The sequence below is a fragment of the Leptonychotes weddellii genome, chromosome 16 (genome assembly GCF_054177405.1).
Source record: "Leptonychotes weddellii isolate Sample4059 chromosome 16, ASM5417740v2, whole genome shotgun sequence".
Lineage (NCBI taxonomy): Eukaryota > Metazoa > Chordata > Mammalia > Carnivora > Phocidae > Leptonychotes > Leptonychotes weddellii.
The window spans coordinates 46,811,419-46,827,848 of NC_138384.1; the positions used below are offsets into that span (position 1 = coordinate 46,811,419).

The window sequence follows — 16,430 nt, forward strand, 5'->3', positions numbered from 1 at the left end:
CATCGGGCTCCCTGCTCGGCGGGGGGTCTGCTTCCCCCTCTGCCCTCTCCCTCTCATGTTCTCTCTCCCTCTCAAATAAATAAATAAAATCTTAAAAAAAAAAGATTTTATTTATTTATTTGAGACAGAGAATGAGATAGAGCATGAGAGGGTCAGAGGGAGAAGCAGACTCCCCGCCGAGCAGGGAGCCCGATGCGGGACTCGATCCCGGGACTCCAGGATCATGACCTGAGCCGAAGGTAGTCGCTTAACCAACTGAGCCACCCAGGCGCCCCATGCATGGATTTTAATTTTTAAAAATGTTGCATTAGTAGAATATGATTTATCTTGGCAACCACTTGAAGTGTGGGCTGGAAGCCAGTGCCTTACTCATCTGCCTGTCCCAACCCCATCTTTTCCACCGCCATTCTGCCCCACCCCAGGGCCATGCCAGCCTCCTGGGCTCCCACTACTGCCCCAGACAGAGAGCAGGGTAGAGAGAGCTAGGAAAACAGGCCTTGGGGTGGGGTGGGGGTACAAGGGAAATGCTCAGCACCAAGGTCAGGTGCACAGATTTCTGGATGGAAGGAAAGACAGGGGATCCAGGGCTGGGGATGGGTGGACTCTCACATTGCAGGCGTTGGTCTTGGAGTTGGGGATGCCAGCACACAGCATGGATTTTCCCAGTAGGTCCTTGTAAATCTTCTTGCAATCCTGGGAGGAGATGAGCTTGACATCCGTGCACATGAGCTCTGATGGAAAGGTCACTGGTGGGGAGAGGGGAGGTCAGTCAGAGGCCTGGGCCTGCGGCCCCCTGAGTGCTAATGGAGAGAGGAAGAGCCTTGGACCCTGAAGGAAGAGGGGACTGGAGGCTCAACACTCAAGTCATGAAATGGGGCCTGACTCCTGGTCTCCAGGGTCTGAGGGATGAGTTGGGAGCCAGGGCCCTTGGGTCCCGGAGGCAGCCTCACCATCAGGGCTGGTGGTGGTGCCCCAGCCAGAAACGGTGCATGTGGTCCCAGGGGGTTCACAGCGGGAGGGCAGCTTGACTTTCCTCACACTCGATGATAGCCTGGCTCGTCTACTTAGCTTCACAAGCATGAGGTCATTAACGTGGGTCTGAGTGGAGTACCCAGGGTGGCGGAATGACCTTGTGGCCCGGATCTTCTGAGCTCTGTTATCACCCAGCTGATGACTGCCCATGTGCACGTTGTATTCACTGTGAGAATAGAGTGACATTCAGAAAGAAACACTATGATTGGGAGAAGGGACAGGGACCTCGAGGGAGGGGGACAGAGACCCCGAGAGAGGGCTGCAGTGTCCCTGCCACGTACTTCATCATGCAGTGGGCAGCAGTGAGCACCCACTGTTCATTGAGGAGCACACCTCCACAGTGGAGCTGATTGCCTCTGAGCAGGGCCACCTGCCAGGGTTGGGAGCCTCTTGTACATGGGACTCCATCAATAATCTTCTCCCCACTCTTGTCACCTTGGGTTGGATAGAGACAAGGAAGAAAACATGGGTAGCATGCATTAAGGGGGCTGAAGAAGCAGCCGATGGATCTGGAGAGAAAGATGGAAAGAAACAGAGAGGCATGAGAAATGCAGAGGCAGAAAGAGGGAACAGTACAGAGAAAGCGGACGTGGAGATGGAGAGAGACAGAGGGAGCCTGCTCATAAACCCAGGAGGAACATCTTGTCTGGAGGCAACCACAGAAGCTGATGGGAGCAACACTGAGTGCAGGAGATGGCCCGGAGGGCACAGAGACCCCAGGAGTCAGAAGGAAGCAGGAAGAAAGGGGACAGGAGGTAGAAGAGTCTTGTCTTCCATAGGAGGAAGCTGTAGCAGGGGGAGGGTTCTGACCCAGGAAATCCTTGGAGAGAGGGGGGGTCAGCAGGGACAATGGGAGGCCCCAGGGGTGAGGTCAGACCTCCCAGTCCAGCCCTCACCTTCTTGGCCAGCAGATCCCAGGACTAAGTTCAGTAGTAGGATCTGCAGGGGCAAGAGAAGGGATCCTGCCATGGTGGCCTCTCTCAGCCTCTCCGGGGGCTGCCAGGCAAAGCAAGGGTCTCTTTTGCGGGGGGCTAGGAAGGACAAAGAGTTTCAGGTAGCAGGAGTCCAAGTCCAGCCCCTCCTACATCAGGCCTAGAAGTCCAAATCCCCAGTTCTTCCCCTACTCAGACCCAGGAGGCCAGGCCTCCAGACCTCCCTTCCCCCTGGGGACTCAGGAATCTCAGCAATCTGTCCCATCCCTCCTCATCCGCAAGTCTAGATCTTCAGTTCTTTTTCCCCTAACAGACACCAAATTCCAGACCTCCAGTCCCTCATCTCTCACAACCAGGATTCCAGCCACCCCCCTCCCCTTAGAAGCAGGAGCCAGCTATCCAGCCAGCTTCATCCCCCACCCCAAATGAGGCCCCTTCTCACCGCCCGAGGGTCCGATGTGATCTCGGCTCCAGTCTCAGTTGGGAGCCAAGCGTGTCCAGCCCTGTGCAGGGCGGCCCTCTTATACCATCCCCGTCCCCACGCCCGCCCCAGCGTCCTGGGGTGCAGGCGGAGCCGGCTCTGAGACGCCCCCATCCTGCGTTCGCAGTTATCACGAAGCCCTGAGGCAGCGAAAGTAATTGGCCGCACTCAATTCTTTCTCCACCCTCCTTCTCCAGGCCAGGGTCGGGCGGTACCCAGCTAGTTGGCCCCGCCCATTCGGGCCCTCTGTCCTGGTGGCTGCTACAGATGAGACCTGGTGTTGGCTCTGAGGGGGGCCTCAGGAGGAGGAGCAAGGAACTGCAGAGCTCAGGGAATGTCCTCCTCTGGGGCCATTTTCTTGTCCTCATTCCCTCTCAGGGGTGGCCTACACCTTGTACCCTAATTCAGACCAGCCTGTCGGAATTTGTCCAGGCTGGATCCTGATGGTGTCTTTGAGCCTGAACCCACTCCCAGCCCTGATATAGGGATATGAATTAAAAAGAGAGTGCTTTCCCTAATCCCACCCTACTAAATGTTCACAATTATCAATTTAGTCTGTGTTCTCATATTATACACAGATTGCTGTCGTATTGTGTATTTATAACAAAGAACTCCATACTTAACTATTATGTAATAGAACTTTTTTTCTCTGTAAAATAACTTGAACAATTTTTCTTCTTAGTATATTTAGATAATTTCCTCTTCCTTCCTAAGGATTGCATAGTATCCCATTCTATGGTTGAAACATGATTTATGTAATGTGTTTCAAATTCGTGTATTTTGGATAGTTTTCATTATAATAATGCTGGAATGAACTTCTTTGTACATTTGTCTTTGCTCCTGTGTTTGTTCAAATATTCATGGAGCATCTACTCTGCCAGAAATTCTTCTGCTCCTGGGGCCACAGCAAGCAGTCAACAAAGCAGATAAAAATTCCTTCACAGAGGCTCTCCTACTGTGGAGACCATGAATACAAAAATAAGTACATAAAATATATTGTTTGTTAGGTGGTGGGAAGTGCCATGGAGAAAAACATAAGTGGGAAGAGGGATAGGGAGTTATTGGTTCTCTCCACTCTCAGAGATCCCTGGGGTGATTAATATTTGGAATGATGATTGGAAAGACTCCATGTGAAGGTAACATTTGAGCAAAATCTTGAAGGAGGTAGTGAATCGATCCATGTAACTACTCGTGGGTACTGAGTTCCAGGGAGAGCAAACAGGCAGGTGAATTAGGCAAGGGGTGTGACTAGAATGTTCTAACAGGGAAGACATTTTTGAGTGGAGCTGAATGAGTAAGGGAGACAATGCAGGCCATGAGATCAGAGACATAACAGGACTCAAATGACATAGAGTCTTGAAGACCAATGTAGGACTTCAGCTTTCACTTTGAGTAAGATGGGACATTGTCTGATTATTACTCGAAGGCAAATTCCTAAAAATGGAATTGACCCCAACTTCTAAATCAGATCTCCAAAATGTAATTGGTTCCTTAGCTATCCCAAATCTTATCTCAGTGCTGATCCAAACCCAATTCTACCTCCGTTCCATAATCTGACCCATAATAGGGGCTATTGTTTGCTCCTTCTGCCTTTCTATGAACACCCTAATCTTGCTTGGATAATCTTTTGTCCTTATCATGATGATAAGTTTTACTGCACCAAACATGAAACCCATATTCTGCTTGCCAGTGACTGGTTTAGAAATAGACATGAGAGACAATAAGGCGTGAGAGGAAGATCACTGGGGCACTTCTGGAAAAGACTGTTTTGTTTACAAAAGAGACATCTGAAGAGTTCTCTTTTCTTCTGCCAGATGATGCCCCTGATGTAAATTATGGAACTGTGGCAGCCCTCCAGGAACTATGGAGCAAAGTGGCTGGCAGACCAAGCCGAAACAGTGAAGGTTGCCAAACAGAGAGATGGAGATAATTGGGGTCTTTGGTGAGGTCTCTGAGCTAGTGAATTAACCAACTATGGTGGCTATTCATCCTATGACTTCTTTGGGTTTCCTATCTGATTCGGAGTATTTGGTTCCTAGAGCCAAAATCTTCCTTGCTAAGACCACAAGAGTTAAATTCAAATCTGATCCTAAACCATGAATCCAAACCCAATTCTAACTTAAATCTGTATCTTGAAGCCACAGTAATCAACAAACCACTCCTACCTCCAATCCAACTAGAGAACTACTCCCCCAGCTCCCCACCCACACTGTCTTTCAGATCCAATCCTTTATACACTTAAGAAATACATATTGAGCACCAGCTGTATACCAGGCTGGGCTAGATGCTGAGGATACAGTGGTGTGCAAACCCAGACAGAGTCCCTTCTCTAAAGGAGCTGACAGTCTAGGGTAAAAGAAAGATAAATAATTCATAAACAAATGTAAAATTACAAGCATAATGTGTGCTCTTGAGGAAAGGCACAAGGTATTATAAAAACACTTCCTAGGGACTTGGACCCAGGAATTGACAATAGGCTGAGAGTTGAAAGAGCAATAAACATTAACTAGAATAAAATGGGAGCAGACTAGAGTATATCATTTAGAGGAAATAGCATGTACAAAGGTCCTGAAATGGGAGTTATAGTTGGAGTTCAGAGACTGAGGGTTGACTGGAACCCAGACGATGAAGAACATATGTCATAGCAAGTTTGACTTTATCCTGTGGATGATGGTGAACCACTTGGACTCTAGTCAGAAAAGTGACATAACAAGATTTGTAACTGCAAAATGTCACTCTACCTGCTATATGAAGGATGGATTTTAAGGGGATTTGGACCCATAAGAAGACCATTGCTATAGTCCAAATGAGAGATGACGGTGACTTAGATAAGGCTATTTAGGAGGTGGAGATGGCAGTAGGTGGATGGATCCAATATGTGCTTAAGAAAGAGAATCAACAGGCCTTGGAGATGGATTAAATGTAGGATGTGGTGAGGGAGTCAGATGTTAAGATTTCAAGGTCTCTTGCTCAATGGATGGTGGTGCCATTCATTGAGAAGCCCTGTTCAGATATGATCAAGTGTTTGTGAGAGGGTGAGAAAGATCTCAGTCTCTGGCTTCAAGCATAATTCTAACTCCAATCTTTACTGTGACACAGTTCTCAACACCAATCATGACACAAGCCCAAGTCTTAACCTGAAACCTCAACTCCTACCCAAACCTAACCCTCAACTCTGCTTTATCCTTATCCAATTCTAACTTATACCTCAACTTGGAATCTAGTTCCTGACCAAGTCCCTGATTCCAAATATCAGCTCGAGCTCCAACTCACACCTCAACCAACCTTAAACTTTGACCCAAAACCTGAATCCCTAAACATAAACCAAACTCAATCTTGACCCAAAACTGAATATCACTATAGCCTCAGTCTCAAGCCTGACCCATGCACAACTCAAACTATAGTGTCCATCCGAGACTATAGTAATATTCCGGAAGCCCACACTGACATCCCTATTAACTCATCCCCAACTCACCCCAATCCTAACACTCTGACTCCAGTTCCAGCTCTATCTCTTTTCCAACCCAATTTCTACCTGAAATTTCATATTCACTTCCGTGTCCGACTCTTTCCCCATCCCATCTTCATTTTCCTAACTCCACACACCACCTTGACCCTTTATTTCACACAAACTCTGAAATAAAGTCTACCAACAGACACCATACTAACATTGACCCCATACTGACTAAATTCAAGCTAAGTCCCCAAACTTTCTGAGACACACTTACTCCCATCAAATCCAAAATGAGACCCCCGAACTCAGACTACTGATCCCACCAATTCCACAGGAGGACCCTGGCCTTGAGGGGTGTCAACCTTCCTGACTTGGGCTCCCCAGTCAAGTAGAGGTAGACCCCTGTCCACTTGACTTCATATCCCCATGAGTCAGTAATCTGTATCTTTCCCTCTCAGCTTCCTAAGGAGAGGAATTTTAGCAAGACTTCCAATTTATCTACTGCCCAAATCTCTATCCCTGGATTCTCTCTTCATCCCCCTGCCTCATCAGCATTCTGTCAGAAAGAGAAAGGGAGCTACACTCCTCTGGAGCCCTGTTGTCCATTCTTACAAACCCAGAACATCTCCTCTGCTGTGCTCTGCATATCTGTCTTTCTGTGTTCTTAATTATTTAATCTGATTTTGTTGCTAAACATGTCTTCATGAGCAGAAGGAACGAGTCGGTGTTCATTGGTGTTTTCTTTAACACCCAGGCCAGACCAGGGAACATGGGAGGTACTTAAATAAATACTAGTTTGCAAACCACTGTCATCCACAGATTTGCCAACCCTAGACTCAGTCTTTCCTTGATCCCTGCGCCAGTCAACCATGGGGTGTGAGCAAAAGAACTTGGCCTCACAAGTCAGACCAAACCAGGTGTGAATCCTAATTGCTTGATTTCAGGTAAGTGACTTAATTTTTCTAAGCTTCACTTTGCCCTTCTTTAAGTGGGGAGTGGGGCACCTGGGTGGCTCAGTTGGTTGGGTGTCTGTCTGCCTTTGGCTCAGGTCATGATCTTGGGGTCCTGGGGGCAAGCCCTGAGTCAGGCTCCCTGCTCAGTGGGGAGTCTGCTTCTTCCTCTCCCTCTGACACTCCCCCTCCACTCATGCTCTCTCTCTCTCTAATAAATAAAATCTTTAAAAAAATAAAGTGAGGGAGAGAAAAATGTACTTCTCAAGGTAAATGGGAGGATAAAATAAAATTATGAAAAGAAAGTGGATGTACACATAGCATACACTGAGTTGGTATTAGCTCCCTTACCCCGTCATCCAGAATGAAGCAGCTTCCATTTCTGATACACCTGCTGTGTGATGTGTCAGACATTTCTCAGAACTCATCTCTATTCCTCACATGGGTCCAAGTGAGGACTGTCTTCCCCACTATATAGATGAGAAAATGGAGTTTTAAGAGAGGTGAGATCCCTTGATCAAAGTCATATAGCTGAGGAGTCAGAAGAGGCAGAATTCAAATGCTGAGGATTGCCCATGGTATCACAGTTGTACAGACCCACACCCTGAGAAGAAAATTTTCCAGGGACACTGTCACACACCCTTGAAGTCTCATATGGCTCAGAATGGACTTGGAACCCTATGGGCCTATTAATGATGCCTACGCTCACATTGGTGAGACTTCAAACCCCAGCCCTCCTGTGCCCTTTGTATTTAGTACCAGCACTTGTTCTGAAGTCCCACACAGATACCCAGCCTCATACTTCCCTCACCCTCAAACTTGTGTCCTGAACCATTGCCTGATGACTTATCCTTCAGCTCATGATCACACCTGAGAACTGGCATCTGGTTATCCTGTCAGCTGTGCCTTGCCCTGAGGGATCCTGGACACTGTGACCCTGGAACCTCCTGACTCAGCCCCTTGGGTTCTGAAGGCCCATTGTTTCTGACTTCCTGGATTCCCTTCCCTCTTCTTTCAAGAACAGCTTCCCACTTCTTCTGGGAAGCTGCTCTTTCATTTCGCATAGTTCTGGTGAAAATGTCAATCATAGTTCTCCAATCCCTCCCATCTGCCCACCCAACCACTGGGATTGATGCATGACCCAGGCCAAGCCAACAAGAGCATTGCCTCCTCCCTGACAACAAAGATTGATCCAAGGGGTGGGTCAGTTCAAACTGAACCAATCAGAGTTCTTCCCTGGGAGTAATATCAAGATGCCAGGAGAATGGAGATCTTTGTTTCTGCTTTGTTTGCTTAATTGGATGTGTCAGTAGCTGCTATGTTCCCTCCATCTGATAAAGCCTGTCTACAGAGGCTAGAATGAGATCCACAGAAGAAGGAAAGAGACAAGCAGAATGAGAAACAACTCACACACACCAAAAAGAAAATTAAAGGCAGAGAGAAGTAGGCAGAGTGACAGAAAGTGTCACACAGAGAGAAAGAGCACGTGTGAGAGAGCTGATTGGCTTAAGTCACCATTTCAAGTACTTGAGACTCTGGTACCCATGTCACATCCCGACAGCATGAACCATCCCCATAACCTTCCTAAGCACCTAAGCCAACCATCCCCTCTTGCATATAAGCCAGTTCTAACTGGGGCTCTGACATTGCTATCCAAAAGCTCCCTGACTAAGTAGATCCTTCCAGCTTTTGTCCATGCCTGGTGTTTTGATTTCCTCCCAGATTCCACAGTCCACGATCCTATTCCTGAATTTCTGGTTGACCTTGGACGAGTCTCTTCCCCCCTTGACCTCAGCCATGCCCCTCCTAAATACTATAAATCAATTTTCAAGTGTTGTTTTTTTTTTTCCCCCATTGGGGACATTTAAATACCACCTGGATACTGGGTGATATTAAGGAATTATTACTAACTCTGTAAAGCCTTGATAATGTAAGGTGTTTATGTTTTAAAATAATCTATATTTTAGAGCTGGAGTTGGCAAACTTTTCTCAAAAAAGAGCCAAAGAGTGTATATTTTAGGCTTTGCAGACCATGAGATAAAATTGAGGATATTAGGGGCACCTGGGTGGCTCAGTCGTTAAGCGTCTGCCTTCGGCTCAGGTCATGATCCCAGGGTCCTGGGATCGAGCCCCGCATCGGGCTCCCTGCTCAGTGGGAGGTCTGCTTCTCCCTCTCCCGCTCCCCCTGCTTGTATTCCCTCTCTCGCTGTGTCTTTCTCTGTCAAATAAATAAATAAAATCTTTAAAAAAAATTGAGGATATTATATAAGTACTTACAACAAGAGAGAAAACTGGAAAATAAATTTCCAATTTTAATTGATGAAATCCAAAATACAGTAATAATCATTTGTTACCTATTTTTGTCATACAGGTCTATTAATGAGCAGAATGGAACTATTTTTGGGGGATAACATCTTGCTTAATTAGAGTTCAAAATTAATGCTCCCTGTCATCAAATCGAATAGTAAAAGCTATTTTTAGCTCTTGGGATTTGGCCCATTGGCTTTAGTTTGCCATACCCTTTTTTAGAAACATATGACAAAATATTTAAGAACAATAGGATGGTCACCATTAGTTTCAAAATACTCCAGCATTAGGGAAGTGTGTAGTATAGGTAAAAGGATTGGTTTTGATTGAGTTGGATGGTGGTATACGAGGGTTCCCATACTATTTTATGTATGTTTGAAATTGTTCATAATAAAAATTCTAAAACAATTCTTTAGACCAATATGACCCTTGAGTATCACCTCCAAAAATGCATCCCCAGTTCCAGGAGTTTACTATCAAGCACGAAAGTCTTCATCAAGATGTCTGGTATTCTGGAGACTTTCACAGAGGACAGAGGTTGATGCATGAGAGGCCTCTTGGACACCCACACCACTTGTGGAGAAGTGTCCCACCCACAGCCCAGGATGGAGAGACACCTCCTGTCATGTGACTCTAAATAGCCACTGATTGGCTGGGACTGGTCACCTGAACAGAATGCAGTCAAACCATTGGCCATTCAGTAACCTATCATGTGGCCGGCTGAAGGAGGAAAGTTGACCTGGACCAATTGGATTCTCTTGCCTGAGAATATAATCTGGGAAATCCTGGGACAGTGAAGCTGTTGGTGGTAGGTGAAAGTGAAGTTCAGAGGTTGTGAAGTAAGGAGAGAGATTGGAATAGCGCATGAGCGAGCCAACACTATGAAAATGCAGAGGCATGAAGGAGAGAAAGGCGTCAGACAGTCAAATAAATGAGTTAGAAGGTTGGTAGCAAGAAAGGATTGAAACAGGTGAAGAGAGATGAGATAGAGGGGAGCCAGTGCCCATCCTGTTGCAATGTATTTATATCCTTACAATAACTACCCCCTCCACACACATCTTTCCCAAGACAACTTACATTAAGCCTCTGTTCTAATGAAAACTCCCCCAAATCTCTTTTTCTCCACACTTCAATTTGGACACATGCAATGAAGTGACTTATTCCCTTCTACCACAGCAGAAAAGCTCTAAGCTGTGAGAAAGATTTCTGTTTCTCCTAAGGAAAAAGAATCTGTCGCTAAGAGTTTTGCAGGCTGTCAATGTTCTATTTCTTCATCTGGGTGGTGGTTCCATAGATGCATATTTAAGCTGCTCACGTATTTCCTGTACCCTGCTCTACATATTTTATAATGGGGGAGGGGAATTCTCCTCTCAAAGCTTAGAAACACTTTAGCTGCTCAGAAAAACGAAACAGAAGTTCTTTCAAATCTCTTTTGCAGGCCAGCCCATTGGATATTTGGAAATCCTTGTGTGGCTTCTCCCCTGAAATTAACCTCCCATTCCTCCAAGCCCTTCTAGAAAAAGGGGATCACTCCAGGCAGTGGTGATAGCCAAGAGTGGCCATGGGGATCCTGGTCTCTATAGACCTCCCATCAAGCCTCTCAGCAAGGCACAGGACCCCATCCTTCCATCCCTCCCCACAGGGCCAAAGCACAGACAGGCAAGGAGCCAGGATGAGTTGTGAGTTTTATTGAAGAGCGTCCAAAGCTTGTCCTAGCATCAAACCCTGCTGCCTATGGTCTTCTTGATCCAGTCCAAGTAGCGGCAAATGTTGGTGTAGACACCAGGTCTCTCGGGCCGCCCACAGGGGTCCGATCCCCAGGATGTGATGCCCTGGAGAACACCACCACACACCAGTGGACCCCCGGAATCTCCCTGGATGGGGAGAGTAGAATACTTTCACCTAAGATGCCCTGCTGTACCCAGAAGTTGGTACTAGTCCTGTAGCGCGATTGGTTCCCTCCAGCCAATAGGGATAAGAGCATTGTACCCTGGGGCCAGTGGTAAGAAAGAAGGGTGGGGCTACGTGTATAAGGACACAGACCGGATGTCCTAGGGCAATGGGGGAAATCCTGACCAAGGAGGGAAGAGAATGGTGTCTCAAAGTTCTAATCCAGGAAGAAGACAGTGAGGATTCCGTGGAGGGAACTGAGCTGATGTCTCCATTCCCGGTCAATGGTGAAAAGATCTTTGATTCCAGTTACCAAACATAGGAGGAAGGAGCAGAGTTCTTGTGGACACACACACACACACACACATGCGCACGCAAGGGACAGCCTTTTGGGAAGAGATCATGTCTCTATGGAACCAAAACCATTCCGAGAGATTAGATTTCAAGGGACGACACTGATGGAAATGACTTCATTCCTGGCCAATGGGGAAGAAAGCATTGAAGCATTGTCTTCAAGGACCAATCATTAGTAAAGGGGGTGAAGCTTCCATGAGGGGGGCAAACCTGGGGGAGCCCTGAGGCCCCAAATGCAGCCAATAAGAATGAGAGTGTTATACCTATGGCAAATCCCAAGATTTGTTATCTTGGGTATGGGGAGTTTGTCAAGGGACCATTAAAGTCAGTGGCACCATTCCCTACCCAGTTGGCAAGAGAGCATTGCTCCCCGAGGGACCAATCATAGGAGAAGGCAGCCGTGCTAAGGAACCCAGTCAGGTCCCAAAGAAAAGTGGCTGACTACCTAGTCAGTGGTAGAGTCAGCACAAAATCCCAAAACTATTGGTGAGGAAGGGAGCAGGGAGCTTGCATACCCTCTAGCCTCAGAGTCTTTTCCTCATGGACATCTCCTCTTACCCCCTTATCCCCTCCCCTCTCTGCACTCCATCCTGAAGACAAGGGTTCCCAGGAAAATGATAGCAACAATTCAATGTTCCTGAACCCTGTGCAGTGTGATCTGCAAATAGAGTGTGGTCTTCTCTGAGCCTGTTTCCCACTCTAGAGATAGGGGTAACCTCTCTGGGTACTAACTCTTTGAGGTCACCCTACTGCCAAGCCTCGAGCCTCTATGGGGGGTGAGGGACAAGGGAAGAAGGGAGTTTCAGAAGTAACTCACCTGGCATGAATCGGCCCCATTGCTGTCACCTGCACAAATCATAGCGTCTGTGATTTGCCCGCTGTAGACATCCTTACATTTCTTCTGGGGGAAGATTTCTACTTCTGCACAGTTGAGGGTGTCAGGAAAATTCTCTGAGGGGGCAGAGGTTGTAAGTTCCCAGAGAGAGCAACCATTTTCACCCTCAATCCCTGTCTGGATCTAATCTCCCTTCTGTACATCCATGGCTGCTCAGGAGAGTTTTCTGACACATTTCACAGGGCACATCACTTCTCACCACATTAAACAAAGCCATGGTCCCTGCTGTTTCCTTTCCAACATCTAGAGAAGGGATGTTGGGCTCTACCTTCTGTTTCTTGTCCACTAATTTTCAAATTAAGGATCAGGTGACTGGAAGACATGGAGGTGCCCCCTTATGACACCTCTGACCTTGTCTCTCCAATTTTCCCAACCCCAGACCATCAGGTCCCCAATTTCAGCTAAATGCTACTTTTTCCAAAAGTCATCTCATCCTAGAAGCCTTCCCTGACCTAGAGACATCACCCCTCCATCACTCTGTATCCTCTTACTCTCCATATTTCATTATAGCACTTAACCCTGCCTGATAATTCATTTTATATGTATTTGTTTATCATCTATTTTCCCCACCTAGCATGCAACTCCATAGGATAGAAACTTCACACAGTAAAGCAGTTGGGGCATACCAGATGCTCACAAATAAATGTTGAATTAATGACTAAAAGTGGAATTAATCATGTAATGTACACCACAGGGAATATAGTCAATAATATTGTTACAACTTTGTATGGTGACAGATGGTAATTAGACTTATTGTGGTGATCAGTTTGCAATGTATACAAATGTCCAGTCATTGTATTTACACACAAAACTAATAGAATGTTGTGACCAACTATACTTCAATAAAAAAAGAAAGAAAATGGAATTAATCTTTCTTATTAAACTTTGAGCAATTGACTTGAGGGGGAAAAACTTCTATCTGGGACCTCTATGTTCCAGAAGCTGTATACTTCACAATCTCATTGATTGTGAAAAGTCTGAACTCACAATAGCTTTTTGAAAGAGGTTTATGGGGACACCTGGGTGGCTCAGTCACTTAAGCATCTGACTTTTTGGTTTTGGCTCAGGTCATGGTCACAGGGCATGGAATAGAGCCCCACATTGGGCTCTGAGCTGAGTGTGGAGCCTGCTTGAGATTCTCTCTCTCCCTCTCCCTCTGCCTCTCCCCCTGCTCTCTCAAATAAATAGATAAATCTTTAAAAAAAGGGATATATTCATTTGTTCCATGCATTCATTCAACAAATATTTATCAAGCACCTACTGTGTACCAGGTACCATCCTGAGCACTGGGAACATACAATGAAGAAAAAAGATTTAACCTGAGCCCTTATGGAGCTTAAAAATCTATTATCTATTACCTCAAATCTATTATCTAATCTTAAAAATCCATCATTTTGCAGATGAGGAAAATGAGGCAAGAGATGGGAAGGGGCTTGCCCAGAGGAAAGAACAGAGCCATGGTTTGAACTGACCTGACTGATTCATGAGCAGGTGGGTTTCCACAGCATCCCATTGTCCCCTTAGAAGGAGTCAGACAGGCAGGGATCTGAATCCTGTCTTTGCTTGGAAAATCCTGGATTTTCTGGTGAATCACATGCCTCTCTGAGCTGAGTCTCAATTCTCTCACTGTGAAGTAGGGTAAGGGTTGCCTGGACTCTGAAGTCCCAAAAGGAGGACTTCAACGGAGGTCCAGACTTTGGGTCCAGAGTGAGGAGGGAGCTGGAGACCTAGACAGTGGGTCTTGGGAGAGGAAGGGACTGGATTCCTGGGTGTGAAGGAAGAGAGTCTCTGGTGCCAGGAATCATGGACTCAAAAGGGAGAAGATGCTTAGGAGCTTGTTCTCTTGGGCCACTGAGGAGCCCATATATCCCAAGTCTGTTAAGAAAATTATAGAAAATCCTGGGCAATGAAAGATTTCATAACGTGGTGCTCTGCATGGGACGCCTGGGTGGCTCAGTCAGTTAAGGGTCTGCCTTCGGCTCAGGTCATGATCCCAGGGTCCTGAGATTGAGTCCCGAGTTGGGATCCCTGCTCAGTGAGGAGTCTCCTTCCCTCTCTCCCTCTGCTTCTCCCCCCTGTGCTCTCTCTCTCAATCTCTCTCAAATAAATAAAATCTTAAAAAAAAAAAAAAAGAAAACAAAACATGGTACTCTCCACCGTGAAGGAGGCATGCATTCTTTTTTTTTTTTTTTTTAAGCTGGGTGTGAAGCCCAAGTTGGGGCCTGAACTCAGGACCTTGAGATCAAGACCTGAACCAAGATCAAGACCTGAACTCAACCGATGGAGCCACCCAGACGCCCCAAGGAGGCGTGCATTCTTTATCCACTCATTCACCCATCCATTTTTTGGAAACCTGGTTTAACAATCTGCTATTTTGCTTTCTTTCTCCCACCAGTCCTGTTAATATTATGGCCTTCCAGGTTTCCAACATGGGCCACCTGTGAATCTCAACCTCACAATCACTGTCCCTTCTCTATCTCCTTCTGGAGGCAAAGCTTTACCAATGGCTTGAGGTCCACTGGGCCAGCCAGCTCCTCCTCTCCCTCCTACTACCTCGGGGGCTGGTGACGGTGCCCCAGCCCGAGATGGTGCACTTCTGGCCAACTTCAGGACAGCGATCCGCCAGGTTGATGGGCTTCACTTTGGGCCCCAGGGATGCCCGACCACGTAGTCGGATGAGTATGAGATCATGGCTGTGGTCCTCATTCCTGCTGTTGTAGCAGGGGTGTGGGATGGACTGAGCCACAGCCATTTCTTGCTCTGAACGGTCCTTATTCTTCAGGCTGTGATCCCCCAGGCGTACTGTGTATTTCCTGTAATGGTGGAGAGTAATTTGGGACCCAGGCAGGAGTCTGGGAACCCAGTCCCCTCCTCCCTCAGCCCTCCTCTTTCAGAGGCTCAGTCTCCAGCTCTCTTCTTTCCCACTTCCCCCAGGCCCCAGCCCACCTCTGCCCCAGGCATCCACTCACTGTTTTTTACAGTGGGCTGCTGTAAGGACCCCGTTGTCATCGATGAGGACACCCCCGCATAGCAGCTGGATGCCCTGGAACAAGGCTGTCTGCCAAGGCTGCGAATGGGCCTCACATTCCTGGCCGCCCAGCACCTTGGACTCCTGTGCCCTCACGTGTCCTGCAGCAGGAGGGAGAGAGTTTGGGTCGTCACCCCCTGGGGCAGTGCAGAGGCCAGGAAAACCCACTGTGGGTTCAAAATGACATATGGCACATTCTCTGCCTGCCTCCTCACATGTCCACACTGAGAATGTGAGGCCCCCAGCTTGCGCAGGCTGCCACACAGATGCTCACGTCCACTCATTGAAGCCCATGAGTCACACTGAGTCACACACCCGAGCATGCTTCCACATGCTCCCACATGCGTCCACATGCCCTGTATACTGTGTGTATCTGCACCCCTCAGCAAGCAGCCCTGCCGGCTTGGGGTACTCATGCAACATGCAGCATAAGCTGACACACTCCTACCCTCTGCTATGTGTGCATGCCTCCCATCCACCCTCAGGAAAGCCCAAAGAAGTTCCCACATGTGATGGCATGTTTCACATCCCCCCCGCATGCTATCACAAGCGCCTACCACGGCATTCCCACACACGGCATTCCCACAGGCTCCCACCAGGCCCCCCTCACCTGCCCAGGCTTCCAACAGCAAGAACAGGAACATCCAGGTCCAGACTGCAGCAGGTGAGAGATGTCCCGTGGCGGGGTCCGGGAGACGGAGAAGGCAGGGCTGAGAAATGAAGAGGGAGGAGCCCTGAATCCTAGGAGAAACTTGAAATAAGGAGGCAGAGCATCCAGAGCCATTCTTCTGGGTCCTGCTGGGGGGGTTGGGGGTGGGCCTGGGGACCCATCTTCTTAGGTCTGAGGAAGAAGGGGGCAGACCCCAGATTTCTGAATCTGAGGAGAGGAGGTGGAGGCTGGATTCCTACATTCCCAGGAATGGGAGTGTTAGAGTCCCGGACTCCTGGATCTGAAGGAAGAGGGAACTTGGAGTTAAGATTCCTAAGTCTTGGGGAGGAGGGGGCCAGGGTCCAGATTCCTAAATCTTGAAGGAGGAAGGGGTCTGAGATTGGGGTCCTGGGCCCTGGGAGAGCAGGGGCCCCGGGGCCTGATGCCTGTGTCTGAGA

At 47.7% G+C, this 16,430-nt stretch overlaps 2 protein-coding genes across 2 annotated transcripts in view; both read right to left on the minus strand.

Annotated features, from left to right (window-relative positions):
* The window catches only part of KLK7 (kallikrein related peptidase 7), a 4,076-nt gene extending 2,075 nt beyond the window's left edge, over window positions 1-2,001 (minus strand). The window contains exons 1-4 of the mRNA XM_006739735.3: window positions 1,929-2,001; window positions 1,314-1,467; window positions 951-1,198; window positions 610-746 (exon numbers count right to left, since the gene is read on the minus strand). Coding sequence (XP_006739798.1) covers window positions 610-746; window positions 951-1,198; window positions 1,314-1,467; window positions 1,929-2,001 — 612 coding nt within the window. The remainder of the gene's footprint in view (window positions 1-609; window positions 747-950; window positions 1,199-1,313; window positions 1,468-1,928) is intronic.
* An 8,685-nt stretch (window positions 2,002-10,686) lies between these two features.
* KLK8 (kallikrein related peptidase 8) lies at window positions 10,687-16,058 on the minus strand. The gene is made up of 5 exons (XM_006739752.2): window positions 15,934-16,058; window positions 15,265-15,424; window positions 14,849-15,108; window positions 12,218-12,351; window positions 10,687-11,030 (listed from the first exon to the last, which is right to left on the minus strand). The coding sequence occupies exons 1-5, from the start codon at window positions 15,965-15,967 to the stop codon at window positions 10,875-10,877; spliced, it is 744 nt and encodes a 247-aa protein (XP_006739815.2). The 5' UTR covers window positions 15,968-16,058; the 3' UTR covers window positions 10,687-10,874.
* Between the last annotated feature and the right edge of the window lie 372 nt (window positions 16,059-16,430).

Excerpts from the sequence above, each read along its gene's own strand:
- KLK8 (XM_006739752.2), bottom strand. The coding sequence starts at position 15,967 with ATGTTCCTGTTCTTGCTGTTGGAAGCCTGGGCAG. Across the intron at positions 15,109-15,264 it reads GCAGCCCACTGTAAAAAACA|GAAATACACAGTACGCCTGG; the intron begins GTGAGTGGATGC and ends CCACCATTACAG. Across the intron at positions 11,031-12,217 it reads ATGGGGCCGATTCATGCCAG|GGAGATTCCGGGGGTCCACT; the intron begins GTGAGTTACTTC and ends CTCCCCATCCAG.